The sequence below is a fragment of the Numenius arquata genome, chromosome Z, assembly GCF_964106895.1.
Source record: "Numenius arquata chromosome Z, bNumArq3.hap1.1, whole genome shotgun sequence".
Classification (NCBI taxonomy): domain Eukaryota; kingdom Metazoa; phylum Chordata; class Aves; order Charadriiformes; family Scolopacidae; genus Numenius; species Numenius arquata.
Window position 1 is genome coordinate 63,299,804 of NC_133616.1, and position 17,529 is coordinate 63,317,332.

The window sequence follows — 17,529 nt, forward strand, 5'->3', positions numbered from 1 at the left end:
TCCAAGATCCAAAAATGTTTTAACTATATCTGCATTAGAAAGCAACCCCAGCCCTGACATATACATAAAAATAAATATATCTTAAAAAGAGAGTGAGCACGCATACATGCAGGAGACCTAATTAGTAAAATGGAATTCAAACACCAGCTGCCCAGCTCTTAAAGATGCAACTTTTAGAAACTTGGAACTTCAAATGCTGAAATTCCATAGTTCATACACTTATTCAGGACACAGGCTTAAAAACGGTGCTAGCATTTATAAGAGAAAAAACCCAGACAACAGAAATTTGCTAGCACTTCTGACATTAGGAAAAATGTTTATTATAGAATGAGCTTGTAAGAAATATTGTTCCATTACGCAATTTTTTTTTGCGGTAAAAATCAATTTCTACTACTGCTGGTGTCACAGAATATCTTCACATTTGATGTAGGTATGAGAGATCAATTACAAAGTCACTGAGTGGAACTAACTTTGACAAAAACCAAGTAGTTCAATTATACTATGTACAACAGATTATAAGCATAACTTTAATAAGCTGCAACTGCACTGCAGCTGCAAGAACTTGAATAAAGTGACACATTAATTATCTTTTCGAGAAAATTTATCATAATACAAGATTTAGACATTACAGTTACCAGCAACATTCTTCTAACTTATAGTTTGGAAATTTAAGCTATTATTGCAAATCTAAAGAGTTTAGAAAGTATTGCACCCTCTTTCTAAACTAAAATATATAATATAGATAGTATTTTACATACAATATTTTCTACATATTTGTTTTTGCATCGTAATTAAACAGGCAAAATTTACATTTTAGTTTTTGTGGTAAAGATTTAATTTCAGACCCTAGTTTGAAGTTCCCGTAGCACTGTGAACAGAAGATGTCAAATCATGATCAGATAGAAAGGAAACAGTGGCAGCAGCCGCTTCAGGAGGCACAGGTGCAAGCACATGACGACAAACTGGGCATGTTCCCGACTACAAAAAAAAAAAAACCCTGGGTCATCTGCACAGTTTGCATTCAATTCTGTTGGAAAGCTAAGGATTATTATTTATGAAGTACTTAATGTCTTCACAACAGCACTGTCTCAAAAGTCAGATTTGACTGGATGGCTACCTAGAGCTAAGAGACAGCTAACAATGCCAGAAGAAAGCTTTGTTTTGCTTTAAAAACAGTTACACAGCAGATACATCAGGCCCTCTGCAAGGTCTTCTTCAAAGAATTGATTTTACAGGTGGGAATTTATTTTTTTTTTTTTCAGACAAGGATTAAAAATAAACTAAGTATAGCCCAGATCTAACAGGAAGTATTTTGTCCTACTTTTCAGCAAACGCTATTTACTATGACAGCAGAAACAGGGAAGACATAATACAAGCAATATCAATGTGTTAATTGACAGTATCAGGATAAAAAAAATTATAAACCCACCACCAGCCCATGCTAGAGGTGCTCTGATCTCCCTATCTGAATCAATTACTCTTCCTTTTGTATCTCTTGAGGAAATGATGTGTTACACTGTAGGCTCACTGAGAACTAGCAAATCCAAGCTCCTACTGTGTGTAAAGCAGAGTGCAAATGCAAGGAAAAAAATACCAATTCATTAATTACAGTTCTTTTAGTCTGGCCTCAATATGATGTAAGCCCTTAAGACATTTAGAAGGAAATTGATTACAGATTATGAAAATGAAATCTAATACAATATAAATTACCAAAGATAATTTTTAAAAAAATTAATCTACAAGCTTTCCAGCATTTTTCCCGCCAACTTTCCTGTCACCATAAGTGGGCCTGACATCCTGGCTAGACACATCAGATGCTTCGCTCTTCTCAGGCAAAAACAAAGCCATCTTCTTTACTTCAAGGAATGAGGACAGCAAAGAAACTTCTCTTACCAAAACAAGTTATAACTCATCCACCTCTTTCACTCTTACTAAAGTCAGACTACATTTTGGCTCACAAAAATACCCCCCTCTATTCAAGAAATTGCCCTTCAAGCAAGTGCAGATACAAATTACTTTCCTCACTTGCACTACAATTTGGTTCAATAATGCATAAAATTAAGAGCCAGTTATTTCTTGGTATTTCATCCCACATTCTCAAAAAGTTAAAGTGTTCTTCCCAGAAGAATGAAAATACTCAAAAAACCCAATAAAACCTCACCAGTCCTGTAGTACTTACCTTCTGTAACCAAAGAGTTACACAAAGTTTGTGAAACAAATGATGACAGGGTAGCTCTGTTATGATTTCATCTTTTACATATTCACTGCAACAGATAGTGCAGCACTGCTCTTGACCTACACCCATGATGAAGAAAAAGCATTATTATCTTGTTTTACATCTAAGATGAGCTGAAATTAAAATACACATTATCAACAGTATCACTAATGAGTACAAAATACAATTACAGTCCAGTAAAGATTAGTTTTCCAAACTGACCAAAGTTATATTGCCTGATTCAAGATTCAAAAGCTCATAGAACAGCATTACCAGCTGCACAGTAAGGACGTTTAAATACTGCATCTATGGTATTACAGAAGTGGATTTCTTCTTATAAACTTTGTAGAAATTAATTCTTAATTATTTTTCCATACCTTTCTGGTCATCTGTGATGATAATCTGTGGCAGACAATCTATGGTTTCTTTAGTAGCTGGTGGATGAGCCTGTTCAACATCAAATCCAAGAGACTCCAGATGAGCCACAGCAGTCTGAAAAGGATGTGCAGAGACCAAGTTCTCTTACTCAAAAATGTAACATTCCATACAAAAACAAACAAGACAAGGAATCCAATTCTAATAGCATTACTTTCTTAAATGGAAATTATGTCTGTCAGACTAACCATTACATCACTTTTATTTTCATAATGAGTGGTGAAACTGAAGGTCAAAACAATAACAGCTTGTTTTTTAAGCTTTCTTAAAGTACCAGGACAGAGTCACAACTTATTCTCTAATGAAAATTTGTTCATTCTGGAAAGTTTCAGAAAAGGCAGCAAGTCAAAAATGTAATAAATCTTGCTTATACAAAACTATCATTATGTATCGCTTTCTGAAAATAAAAGCCTCATTAATGTGTTTCCGGGCTTCAACTATTGAATTACTCAGGTACAAACAAAAATAGTAGAGTACATTGGCTACACTACCAATATAGTCTTTCACTAAAAAACAGGATCCACATAGATGTTTCTCATCTGTATAATGACAGAGTGCTCTGAAGTCCTCTTGTTTGAAACCTAAATTTTTTCACTGTATTAAATTTTTAAGACTCTGATACCACAGCAGGCAGATTTGACATTTACCTCATACATTCAACCCCACAAGACACTGAAAGCAACTCCAGTAGAAAAAAAAAAAACACAACACAGAACTCAGATTGGTTATATTCTCTAAGAAATGTATTAAGTATACCTGTTTGAACAGCAGAACAAACTGAAACGCTAAGACAAAAGAACGAGAAGAGCTAGTTCATACACTAAATGAACTAGACACACCTCTTAAGTACAACTACTTACTGCTCTAATCAGCATGAAAATTATTTATTCTAATGGCCACAAAACCCCCATGGTAAGAAGTTTAAGATAACTTGACCTTTTTGTAATGTTGGGGGTACAGTTAACTAAAAAGCCAAAAAATATAGTAAAGCAACACCGGAATAGACAGAAACATCTTCAGTCTTTTGTCTTAAACTTTAGAGAAAGTTACTAGAGTTGCAGCCCTAAAACATGCCTGCATTTTTATCAGTGTCAAGGTAGCTCAGGCAGGCAACCATCGCACCATAAATCTAAACTAGCAGGTTTACACTTAGAGTCGAATGTTTGTGGCAGCAGAGATATCGGCATGAGCTAACAGACAAATATTTAGATCAGAATATATGTGGTGGTAGGAGTTCTATAAATTTGCTAATTTAAAGGAAATCACAGGACAGTTATCACTAGTGCAATATGCAAGTCCACCTGCAGACAGGTACACTTCTCCAATTTAACAGCTTAAACACATTCAATTCTACTACAGCAGACAACACTGCCTTACTAACATTACAGTAATTTTAGTATTTCTAACAGTATTTTGCTACAGCTGTAGTGGTCTGAGAATAATCCATAGGCACAAATATTGTGGTTAATCAGATTAACTACTACAGCTGGAAAAATGAGATGTTATTCCAGCAGACAGAAGGATGCAATATCACCTCTGTGTCAAATCTCTGTCTATATCCATTATTAGTACTCTCAAACAGAAAACAATTTACAAAAGCATTCTTTTGTGTAGTTTTCAAAAGCAAACAACATGGAAACAAGATGGAAAGCTTCACAATGACTCTGATACTTTAAACCACATCTTCAAAACCAAAGCAAAGAAGTGCCCGTTTTACAACTTTTATAAGATACCTTTGTAACTTCAAATATACCTTTATTTCCTTCTTATTACTTGTGCAACTGCTTACTGCTCCGTGTACCATAAACAAAATGCTGGACATTGTTAAAGACAGGAATGCTACAGTCTACAGGGATCTGAGCTTGTCACATCTGTGAATCAGCACAGGAAATATTCATAAATGAAGTCACTGATGCTGCAGAAACAGCCAACCTGTTCTATACTGCTAATGAAGTAAACTAAAAACTCCCAGTTAAGTAATTTATTTAAAATAAATGGAAGTATGCATGATTTTTTCTACAAGTTTAGGATCCCAGAGCCTTATAGAACATAGCTTTTTTTTAAAAAAAATATTTAATATATTCACTACTTCTCCTCTCAAATGTCACAATTAATTGGGACAGATCTCCCCCAACCCCAATTAAGATACACTTGAATTTTGGATGCATTATCATGTCACATCTCTTCCAAGTGTTTCATAGCTACAGTAAATTAGTTTGATGGATAGAGAAATTTTTGGAAGATTTTCTAAGCTATAATAGACTCTTGTAATAAATCATGTTTAGGTGAAAAAGATCTGCCTAATGAATCTACTATTTCAGAAAAAAGAATTTTGGGAAATTTAAGAAAGTAGATTAAGTAAATTAGTAACAAAATGAATAAAGTCATAGCCATTAGACAGATTATTAATGATGTTGTAATCAAACCAAACCCAATCTGTTCATCAAATCAGAGTAGAACTTAAAGCCACTCAAACATCAGATTTTTCCACTACAAAACCTCTGGTGCAAAAACACATATTACGAGGAAGCAGATGGGTTATTTTTTAAACTCGAAGCAAATGTAGAGGTATATTGCACCCATAAGGTAGAATCAGACTAAGTGAGATTTAAGTAACAGCTGTTTTCCCTAAAGCCAGATCTAAATAATACTGAAATAGCATAACTGACAACAAATAGCCCATTAGAAAGCTGAGTATAAATATACAGATATTATGTAATTGCAAAGTGGCAAATCAGCTTGGGGTACAGTTGTTCAAACAGAGAAAGAAAACAGGCAATGCAAGGCAGTAAGATCTGGATGGCGAGAACAAAAGTTGTAGAACAAGCATGGGAGGTACTTGGTGAATCTGAAATCTAATCATCCGGCATAAAAATGACTAGCAAAACTAGAATAAGTCCTGAGCCCCAAAATAAGATGACGACGTCAAGAACAGATGAAATCACTCCCTTTGCTCTTGGGTAGAGAGATGAGTAGCATAAAACACCAACCATGAGGAAGAAAGACAATTAGCTTCAATTCTTATTTCTCTCAAGGGACTTTTGAGCCAGGTCACTTTGTGAAGGGTATCTTAGTAACACAGGTCAGTGATCTCTAACTGCATGTATGTATCAAGTAGCGACTTGCAACTACAGAACAAAAATTATCATATTACAAACATTGTCTATATACCTTATAAATGGAAAGTCATAAATTGCATTTTCTAGCAGAAAGCAGAGACATTTTCAGCAATCTCTTACCCAGACATGAAAAGTTAGCTCAGTTGGTCTTTGCATCACAATAGAAACTTTTTTTTTAAGATTTTTTTTTTCCCTCCTGAAATGCTCTGTCATATTTTTGATATCTGAGCAAGCACTGTGACCACAGTACCAAAGAGAAGGAAAAGGCTTTGTAACACTATGAGATATTTACTATTCCAATTTTACATTTTTAAATTTTGTGGAACACACTTCTACGTATTCATCTACAATTGACTGACAACCAGGAAATTGTGTTTAAAGGCAGTTCTTAACATCCTTCCAGGAACACAAGTTTTTAGATTATGTTAATCCAGCCAGGGACAGGGTGATATAATATTTTGTTGAGAGATTACACTGGACTGGCCTTTTGCAAGTCCTCATTTCTAGAAAGCAGAAAACATTGTATCCCAATCCTGTCTGCATCTTACTGTGGTCATTAAAAGATTAATTCTGGATAAGCAGACATTACAGAGCCTTCTTTTGCTCACTTTCTCTCAAATTCCAGAAATACTTGCAATATTGCTTAAGAGAAATGTTGAACAGTTTGGTGTAATCCTTGCTCTTATTTTCCGAACAATTTTAGTAACCATTTTCATACTGGAAAGAAGTGTTCTATATGTTCTGCTTGAGACTTGGAGGAAATACTCAGAGTTTTTATCAAAACCCGTGTGGTCCGTTTAGTCACAGTCCATACAGCTGTTCCTTTGATTAGTCTGTTACCAGCTGACTCATTCAGATTATGCCAGATTTCTATGCCCACTGTAAAACTTCAGACACCTAAGTGCTAATTTCAAGCCCTAACACTATTTAAGAGCATTTGCTTTCCCTCTTGTCCAACATCCACAATGACCTGCACCACAGGTACCAGAGAGTAACTACCTTTTTAGTCATCTACCTGCTTGCCAAGTGTGTTCAATGACACTGTGTTCCTGGTGACACTAACATAATTACAGTATCTTCTCAGCCAGCCATCCACATAGCCACCTAGGATTGCTTTTACAGGTCAGCCTGACAAGAGTGCACACATTTCTTCTGACAGTAACTAGGGAAGTGTTGTTACACAGTAATGAGAAAGAAAACCTCAGAGTCATAATAACCTCAGTCTCCTCTTTAAGTGTTAACATATAGATTAAAAAAAGGAAAAGACGGGATTAGTTTCCCCTCTCTACACAGATCCTCTTGCTTTGGTGCAAAGGAGGGGGTCAGCTGCTTCTGTAGTTCTGTCCTTTTTGATGTAGTGAGGACTAGCAGCTATGAAACAGACACGGAATTTTCTCTACATGACTTCAAAATACTGCTTTTATAGTAAGGATATCAACAGACCTCCTACACACTAATAAGCAGTTCTGAAGTATCTCCAGATGAGTAATGGTAACAAGATCCTACACAGCTGGAGAAGACCCTATGCTACTTGATCACAAATAATGCTGACCTCCCACATACCATGGGGGATGCACAATACCTGGATTGAATGACTGCCAACTTCAGGGAACAACCCTTCCACCCCCTTGGAAAATCCTCATGAAGTTTATTTACGAAATCATTGATTTTTCTCAGATCCATAGAAAAAAAAATACCTACGGTTGTTCCAATGACTGTCAGCTTTAGAAAGCATTTTAAAGCACCCTTGGTGTTCTGTCTGCAAGCATACTATGACTTAGTCTGCCCTGTTCACCCCTTTTAACTAAGAGCTAGGAGTCAAACTGCCCCTTGATGCCCCTAAACTTATGTCACATACAAAACATTCAATTCAATTGTTGTAATATCATATTATATGTCTATATATCATTTAACTCTTATTTTGACAAATACCCTGCAGGAAAGATTTTTGGCAGTGCAAGAACTGTCATATTGCATCAAAGTGAGTTTCAGCTAGCTCCATATTCACTCTGACAGTGACAAAACGTCATGCAACACAGAAGACAAAGATCATAACTGTGCTGGTTCCTGATTGCATAAACCAGGGCATTTGTTAAATTAGATAGATTAAATGAGATTAGAACAAGGTAAAGATAAAAGGCTTTTTTGCTTTTAGGTGGTTTGATGTTTTGTGTTCACTTTTTTTTTTCATTTAAAACACATGGACTTAAAGTAGTCAAATAGAGAAAAGTCTTCTACTGAGGAACAAATATATGAGACATTCAACTGTAGTCTTGCAAAAAATGCTGGAACAATCCATAGGCACAGACCCAGTTATGAACTTCCCTTTGTTATGGAGGGAATTCAGCAATATTCTTTAGAATAGTTTAAATAGCATATGTTTATACTGCTAGAAATCAGGGTTTTTTTCCTTTAAGAGAAAATAAATACATACTCTAAAAGGAGCAGCACTATGACTTCTTGACTACATTTAAAAGAACTTCCAACATTTATTTTCAAGCTTGCAGTCCTGAAAGTTCAAGCTGAAACATGAAAGTATTTTTCCCTTGATTCTCCTGATTTTCAGATTATGCTGTAAAACAATTCAGTAATAAAAACTTGTCACAACACCACTTGTCACAGCAAGAATATTTTATACCTCCATAGCTTGTTGTAAGCGTCCCTCTAGTGCCATAAATGCGAGAAACTGAGGATCCATATAAGGAATGGCTTGAGCAAGCCCTAGGCCATCCCCAAACTCATCAAGTATTCTGAAAAACATGAGTCAGGAAACATGTTATTCATTTCAAAGTAAATAGTAATAACATCACGGCTGGGTACATCAAATTTTACTGCACATCACCCGTTAACAACTCTGTGTGTACACTCTCATGAGGAGGTTGTGTTGGGTTGACCTTGGCTGGCTTACCAGATACCCACCCAGCTGCTCTCTCACTCCACCACCTCAACTGGATAGGGGCATAAATAAGACTAAAAGCTCATGGGTCAAGATAAAGACAGCACGATCACTCACCAATCACCATCTCAGGCAAAACAGACTCAACAAAAGGGAGAACCTTAATTTAACCAGAAGATTGAACCAGATGATCTTCTGAGGTCCTTTCCAATCTGGGCTGTTCTATGATTCTATGAGTTTATTGCCAATAAAAATGGATTTGGATGGTGAGAAACAAATACAAAAACTAAAACACCTTCCTCTTAGCCCTCCCATTCTTCCCAGGCTCAACTTAACTCCTGCATTCCTGACTCCTCCATGTCACCCTACCCCAAGCAGTATAAAGGGACAGGGAATGTGGACTGTGGTCAGTCCATGGCAATTCCTCCCTGCCTTTCCTTCCTCCTCACATTGTTCCCCTGCTCCAGTGTGGGGTGCCTTGCAGAGGCTGCAGTCCTTTAGGATAAACTTGCTCCTGAGTGGGTCCTTCCCACTAGCTGCACTTCTTCACTACCTGCTCCAGTGTGGGCTTTCCACAGGCACAGTTTCTTCAGCAAATACCTTCCTGCTCCACTCTGGCCTTCTCCAGGGGCTTGCAGGAGAATCTCTCCTCAAGCACCTGGAGCACCTCCTCACCCTTCTTCTCTGAACTTGGTGTCTGCAGCTTTGTTTCTCTCACATCATCCTCCCTCGTCTCAAACTCTGCTGTACAGCATTTTTTAATCCTTTAAATACACTTTGCCAGAGGCACCACCCTGCAGTGGGCCTGCTGGAGCCAGTTCTGTCCCACACAGGGCAGCCTCAGAGGCCACCCTGCAGCCCCCACTGCCAACACCTGCTCCCAGTACAGTGATACAACTCAAGACAATATAGACATCAGAAGAACATGATGGAAGCTTTTACTGTTGACTTCAGAGTAAAAGGACATATAGTTCAGCTAAAAAAAAAAAAATCTTTGTATGCTATTAAGCTTGTTTTACAACTAGCATTCAGATTTTGGTTACATTGTGTGTCACAGTTCATAGCATGGCAGCTGCTTTGAGTTCTATTTTCAACATTCAGAGACAAAATGTTAGAAGAGACAAGAAAAATCATGTACAGATCTGCATATGCTTAATAAACAAAACTTAACAGACTACTGGAGAGGCACCTTCCTTCATATTTTGAGTAATTAGAAAGCTAACCAAGGCTAAACTCCAACACTTAAACAGTTTTGTCCATATCCTACAATTCTTTCGCTAGCTTGCTGCCTGGCACTGTCCCGTTTGTCCCTGTTGTGCTTTTTCACAATATAACTTCATAAAGAGAAAATACTAGTGTTCCTGGCATATCTACCCTGTAGTTTATAGTATTTTTAATAAGCAGAAGAGAGTAAGCATTAAATCTCTCACAGAAAGCATTCTGTCTAGCTCACTCTTACTTTAAAACAAATGCCCTACACTATTCTAGGATTAGGCTCTGTAACTGGCTAGGATCACCTTCTTGGTATTCGCAGACTTTTTGTAATAAATATATTGCGGTGTTCTTCAGTATTCTAGTGGCAGAAAATTGAGTGAAGAATTCAAAATTATGATAGTATTAGGTAAGTGCATGGCATTTCAAAGAGATAAAATAAGCATCTAACTTACACCAGATGCAAAAGAGAAAAAGACCAATTATAAAACTGCCCTGATTTGAATGCTGATTACATTCATATTGCTTTACTTTTGTTATACTTCCGCTACACCTACTGTCTTGAAAATTAATTGAAAAAGTACACCCATCCCTTGAATATTTAGCACACCACAATTTTCTCAGATCACAGTCTGATTTAGCAAATCTACATCCTTGCTCTCTTTAGAAGAAACATAGCACTTGACCTACCATAAGCCTTTAAACTCAGATTATCAGCCTTTGAAACAAGTGCATATGGCTAGCCATGAGTATTTTTGACATCTTACATAAAAAACAAAGTAGTAACTACAAACCACTGAAATTGATGCAGAAAGCTGTCAAAGACATACCTCCACTCCACATCCAGGTCTTCACTCACACTGGAGTCATCCTCGAGGTTGTTATTTCCATCCAACAGGAAGAACGCAGGATGCACAAAATCACTAACTGGATCATTTTCCTCATCACTGCTACTTTCTACTTCGTCCCGGTACTGTAACCAAGGAATCTCTCCTTCCTCCAATATTGTCTGTTCCCTTCAAAGACATAAATGAAAAGCTAAAACTAAAAATCTAGGAGAATTAAAACACACATGCAAGTAACAAAAGCTACACATATTATAACAGCTGCAGCTGCATGTTTCTCAGATTGCAGTCCCTGTTTAGGAATTTAGTATTTGCTGTACAAAACAAGAAACTCCCAGTGGTGTCAGCTCCAGACTCAGAATCTGGTAACACCCATGATTCTATCACAAAATTATTTGTCTAATGCTCAAGGCCAGCAGTACTGCAAGTAGCTTGCTTTACATTTCCCCTAGTACAGGCAGTATCCCTGGCAGGGCTAGTAAATTTGGTACTAAAGATTTTCTTGTTCATCTACAAGGTCCTAAAGCCACTAAAAAGTAAGGCTCTTTTGACACCCTGGAACAGTCTTCATGGGAAAACTTGGCCTGAATGCAAAGAGATATTTGCAAGAGAAGCTATCTCCAAAAGGAGAAAGGCTCCTCTTATTTCTGGAATTTCAAGAGGAGCACAAGTCACCTGGATGTTTAAAGCCACAAGGACGCAAGTCCCACTTTCCTTATCAAAGGGCAAATAAACAGGAAACCTGTTAAAAAAGGGTACATTTGCAGGCTGTTCACATCAAAGAAAGCTAAAGAGTACACAGGTCAATTGTTGTTGTTCTGAAACAGATGAGTTTTCATGAAGTTTTTATAAAGCCATGCAAATTCTCCAAACCTCAAGAGATAGCCATATTAAAAAAGCAGCAGCAGAGACTTGGACTGCTTGGTAATAGGTACTGTCTACTCAAGAGTAGAAGAAGCTGAAAGAACACTTAGACATGGCTTGTTGCTTTATAAACACCCAAACTAAGAATATAAGCTCAATAGTAGATGCTTACAAACCAAGTTTTCCTTGGTTATTTATAGCTACCAATTTTGACTTGCAACAAAGGCAGATACATTTTATAAAGTAAACTACTGAATGACTGGAAAAATAAGTTCTCAGCAAGCAAGTAGTTCAAGTTTACATTAATCACTGATAGACCTGCAGAAAAGGAAAGCAACAGTGGAATATGAGAAGCAAAAAAGCAAAGAGATAAACAACCGCTTTGCAAGGAGTACTAAGCAGTATCAGAACATGCTTATGTAAAATATGTGTTTAAAAAGCTAGATTAGGCATTTCAATTATAAAGTCTGTACATCCAGCCTATTATACTTATTGACAATACAAATCAATGCCCTCTCATAATTTCTGAATCTTTCATAAAATAGAATTATTTGCATGACATGCCATTTTTTCCCCCAATTTGAAATACCTATGACTACCCAGATTATTTTGATGTAGGCAACTGATTATTGCTAGTATAGTAACAAGTTTTAGAACTGGTGTTATTCTGCGCAGTGTCATGTGGATACCATGTTACTGCTGATGTCAGAACTTACAGCAATTTAGCTAACAAAATAAAACCATACCCTCCTTGGGAACAGACATCTGTGTTCTCCTCTTCTATACCACTGCTGCTGCTCTGCACTTCAGGCTCACAGTCTTCCCTGCCTGGGACAGTCTCCCAGCTCTCATCACTTGAAGACTGGTCTTTTTCTGTAGCAGTAAAATAGGTAGGCACAGCTGTAGACCATTCTCCATCACTCCATTCTGAACTGCAATTTAAACAAGGCAATGGGGTGTGAATTTAAACACTGCTTTAGGGGAAAGAAAACAAACAAACCTTATTTCCTAGTTTTCTATGAACACTGCTTTCAATATAGAGTATTTGTTCTAGCAGAAATTCATCTTGTACTATTCAGTATGTATTATAAGGCAAGTATACATAAAGAGCTGATTAAAAAAATCAGTTCCTAAGAAAGAATTTTTCCCATCCCACTTTGTAAAAAAGGTTTTTTCTTCCCCCTCCAGATTTTCAAGGTCCATAAAACAACTCAGGAATACAAACCAAGATCCACTATGCACATGTTTCTCCTAGCACACAAAGACAGCAGCAGTGACACTGAGAACACTAACGGTTGCTTAACAAACATTAAGCAATGTTGGCCATACCACTCAGCCAAACAAAATTTAAAGTAAAAGCTCTCACAAATCTCTAAACCATATGCAATGGTCATTTTTTTTAATTATACAAAGATACAATGGATGCCTTACAGTAAGTTATATAATCCACTAGCCCAAACAGATAAATGGCAGGGAGTTTTTCAAAGACAATTTTCTTAGCTACCACATAGGAAATGGCAGTTAAATAACAAGTTGTGGGCAGCTTAAACAAAATAGCTATGTTAGTAGAATCTTGAGAAGGTTAAACTTATCTACAGCTACATTTGGACATTTGGTAATGCCCCTTAGGAGGTTCACTCAATACTAACAGTGACAGTTGACACCTACCAAAATTCAAAAAGTATAGTCAACTAGCTATGTCACTTCAAAAATTTACAGAAATCTAATAAATATGTAAACAGCAAACATGCTTAATAGAGCACATTTTACACAGCAATCCACAACACCTGCAGCTCAGTTTTCAATCTGCCAAACCCAGTATGTCTACGTGTATCAATGTTATCTGATCATATTCTGAAATTGCTTGTGTCCCATTAACTAACAAATTATTCAGATTTGCACATTATTTACACAAAAGATTCAATACTAGTACAGAAATGAAATTTTACCTGTCTTCATCATTGTGGGACATTGAGGAATGTCTGTTGCAGTCTTCAAAAACATCCCAGACAGTGCTATCATCTAGCACTTTTTTTTGTTCTTGAGCTGCTGCATTTTTCCTTAGTATTATTTCTGTGTTCTCTTCATGACCTTCATACTCTCTTGAGTCAAAGAACATACTAGAACTCATCTCTTTGCTATTTTTCAAGGCATGCTCAGCATGGCCTCGCTGGATTTCAGCAACTTCATTTTTTCTCCAGGAACCACTTTCCTCTTTATTGTTTTTAGGGAGAAACTTCTCTCTCTCCGACTGGTTAGCATTACTTGGTTTTCTTATTTTAGGTCTCACTACTAGCTCAGGTGAATTTTCTTGGTCAGTCCTTCCACCATTGACATTTAATTCATTAGCAATTGTTATAGGGGTTCTCATTCCAACATCCACTATATTTATCTGCTGTGTTTCAGAATTGGCACCACTCAAGTTACTTTTCAGTATAGCTTGATCTTCAGCAGAAGAATTAAGTGTCCTGTTGTCTGGACATGCCAAGCCTGAATCTATGCTAAGATATCTCATTAAAGGCATTGGTCCTGCTTCTTCACAACATTCTGTAGAAACACTGTGGTTGAGAGTGGACAGTCGGGACTGTAAGCCAGTAAAAGACTCTATGTTTTTTTCTATCTCGGAAAACATGTTATCTAGTGTTCCCTGAAATACACCGTCTGCTTCTCTTGCCAAAGAAAATTTGTCCTGAGCATCATCTTCCTCTCCATCACTGCTGTCTGGCTCATAAGAGTCAATGTTTACAAAAGCAATTCCATTCTGACCATTCAAATCATTATGCCCTCCAGATGCATACTCTGTAAGGTCCTCAGAATTTTCATAAGGATTCATAAAATTCCCTGAGATTTTGTTGCCTTCCAGACCATAAGAGAATAGAGAAAATGGTGACATGTTCGCTTCAAAAGTTTGGCTTGATACACTTCGGCAAATGGGTTCTCCAGTTCCAATATTTTCTAGTGCAGGCTCATCCAGTAAATCAGGAGAAAACTGAACCGATGGACTGGAACCTTTACAGAAAGTTGTAAAAAAGAATGCATTGGAATAATCAAAAACAATTTAAATATTCTCATCTACAACAGCTGCTCATGAAAAAGAAAGGATAGTTCACTAGGGCTGCAGTGCAATTGATAGAGAGAAATATTTACCAGAGATGCAGTCACTCTTCATTAATAAATTTATGCCTCACCTATATAAACTAAGCATATAGAAATAGACTTAAATAATACCATTTCAGCTTAGCCTGATCACAAAAAACACAAGTATTAAAGGAACATGTGCATAAGCAGCATTTTTACATTGTTTATGGAAAGGGGAAATTTAAGATGAGAACAAGATATCTGGAAAAAAAAACACTAGAAGATTAAAAAAGCTGCAACATTTCTTTCCATAATTTAAAAATTGGACTATCCATCCATTAACTGGCTAAATTGTGCCTCCTGCCACACTCAGATAAAGCCATTTATTGCTACTATAAATTACATACTAATAGCACTATATTTTCTACATGCAGCTGTGAGTGCAACTCCTCATAAGAAGAAAATAATAGCAGGGATGAATGTGGAATTACAGTTAGTAGTTACTATCATCACAAATTCAGTTTGGTTACATTACACTTGAACACCTCTTGCATAAAGAGACAATAAATATCAAACCCAGCAGGAAGAGTTAGAGAAGGTAAAAACATGTATACTGCTACTACAAAATTAGTTAAAGTCACTTATAAACTCATAACCAAGGCAGTAGTCCAAACTATTTTTGAACATACAATGGCTTGCATAACTTCATGAGAGTACTTAAAGAGTTTAAGTCAGTATTTATAGTTAAGTTTTTGTCTTAGAAATTTGGAAAAAGTGAGATGTGCATGGTTAGTTGAAGGGATTCCCTAGCATGTTACTTCAAAAAAAAAGATAGAGGTAAGAAACCATGTAAAATTAGTGTTCCAGGGTTAACAAAATCTCATCTAAATAGATAATCCATGCCTAGGTTGGTGAATTCATGGCACTGAAGTCTTGTGAGAGCTGTGCCTCTAATCACTGGGAGCCTGGCTTGCAGGAAGCAATGCTGTAACATTAAATTTTATCTAACAAGTCTTGAAGCTCCTTCACAAAATTGCTAACAGCTGAGGTTGGCAGGCAGGATCCCCTGGATATCTTACAGTCCACCCTTCTTACTCAGAGTCACCTATAATAGGTTACCAAGGAGCAAGTCCAGTCAGATTTTAAAATTTCCAAGGGTGTCTCCTTCCACCCATCTTCCACAATTGCTTAGATATATATAGGATGTCAAGCCTATTAGCAAGGAGATATGCAGCATATTTTAGGTAGCACCCACCCATCAAAAAATAACTATCAACTGGGTTAAAATGTAACCAGTTGAGCTAAGTGAAATAAATCTACATCACGTAACATTCTCCAAAAACAATGTTATATGACAACATTAAATTAACAGTATGGTATTATTAAAAAAAAAATCAGAAGGAGAAAGTTGCAAAACAGTCTATAAAGAAAGGAGAAAAAATAGTCCTTTGGAGGATCTGAGACTATATCAAACTTTTTTTTAGCAGAAAACCTTATACACTCAAGATGTTTCTAATCCAACAAGCCATTCTGTATTTCTCTATGAAATTATTATTCAGATACTAAAGCCACAAAAGACATTTTGGGAAATACTAACATTCAATATCCATTAAACAAGAAAGGGAAGTGGTCTGACTGGTATAAACAAATAAGGAGAACCTTTGAAGATGTTTTATAGGCTTAAACTAATTCCCATTGTAACTACACTAAAATTGACAGAGACAGAACAACCTGGTCCATGATACATCAAATATTTCACAGCCTAGTTCCAAATAGAAGGTTAGAATAGGTATTTTTTTCCAAGTGTGATTTGTAATTTGATTTGAAGACAAAATAATTTGAATTATTCTGTTATGGCTATCTAGTTGGTCAGCATGCATTAACTCCCTCATGAATGCACTTCAGGTAAAGTCAAAGAGCCTAAAATAGACTATATGTTAATTAGCCTTCATGATAATTTTCATTCTATAAAGCCATATCAAATGTACTTTACATGTATTATTTAAGAGGCTACTGTTTTCCCTTCACATTTCTCTATGTGCCTTTCCCCTCGACCCACACACACCCCAGTTTGCAGTTAAATGGCACATACACACAGATACATGCACTTACATAAAGAATTCTCTTTCTGAACATCGTCCCATTCTAATCGTTCACAGTCTTCATGTTGATATTCATCTCTGTCTTGGCTGTTCAAAGACGGTCTATAACGAACATAGGCATGTCTTCTTCCATATCTTCTACCTGTAACAGTCTGATATCCTCCTGCTGGTTTGGGCCAGGCAGGTTTGCCAGCTTCTTGACCCATTGCTACATGAGATTATGGCGGAAAGAAAGAGACAAAGACTGCATTAGACAACAGTATGTCTTTATAATTTCCCCCTTCCTCAGCACTTTGATATATATTTTTTTTTCTTTTTGCAAGGAATTTCCCATTTCTCTGAAGTCTTAAGCTTCACTTACAATACAATTATTAAGAACCTGAAGTGCCCTGGGCACATATGGTATGAAAGCACATAACACAAGTTTTCATCTACATGAAATAATATTGACAAACACCAATATTGCCCCCATCTTAACATATCTGTAGTAAATAACAGAATCTTTGTTAAAAAGTATTTAAAACTGAAGTCCAGATTTCACATGACTTTTTTTTGATGTGATACACTTCTGCACATAGTTCTGACACAACGCATGCCAGCTTGCAAAAAACATTTGCAAGCACTATCATGGAAAAAGCCTTCAGGTAATGCAGCACAATTCAGCCAGCCCTAGCTAGCTTATCTCTGTGACAGGAAAAACACAATTAAAAAAAATCACACCTTCTAAAACAAGAGTCCCAAAGAGAAGTCTTTATTCCTTACA

General features: G+C 36.6%; 1 protein-coding gene across 1 annotated transcript; it reads right to left on the reverse strand.

The window, feature by feature from the left end:
* Nucleotides 1–291: 291 nt before the first annotated feature.
* PJA2 (praja ring finger ubiquitin ligase 2) lies at nt 292–16,978 on the reverse strand. Its single transcript, XM_074166530.1, has 8 exons — nt 16,777–16,978; nt 13,536–14,595; nt 12,333–12,518; nt 10,708–10,893; nt 8,408–8,519; nt 2,593–2,707; nt 2,180–2,295; nt 292–978 (listed from the first exon to the last, which is right to left on the reverse strand). The coding sequence occupies exons 1-8, from the start codon at nt 16,970–16,972 to the stop codon at nt 847–849; spliced, it is 2,103 nt and encodes a 700-aa protein (XP_074022631.1). The 5' UTR covers nt 16,973–16,978; the 3' UTR covers nt 292–846.
* Between the last annotated feature and the right edge of the window lie 551 nt (nt 16,979–17,529).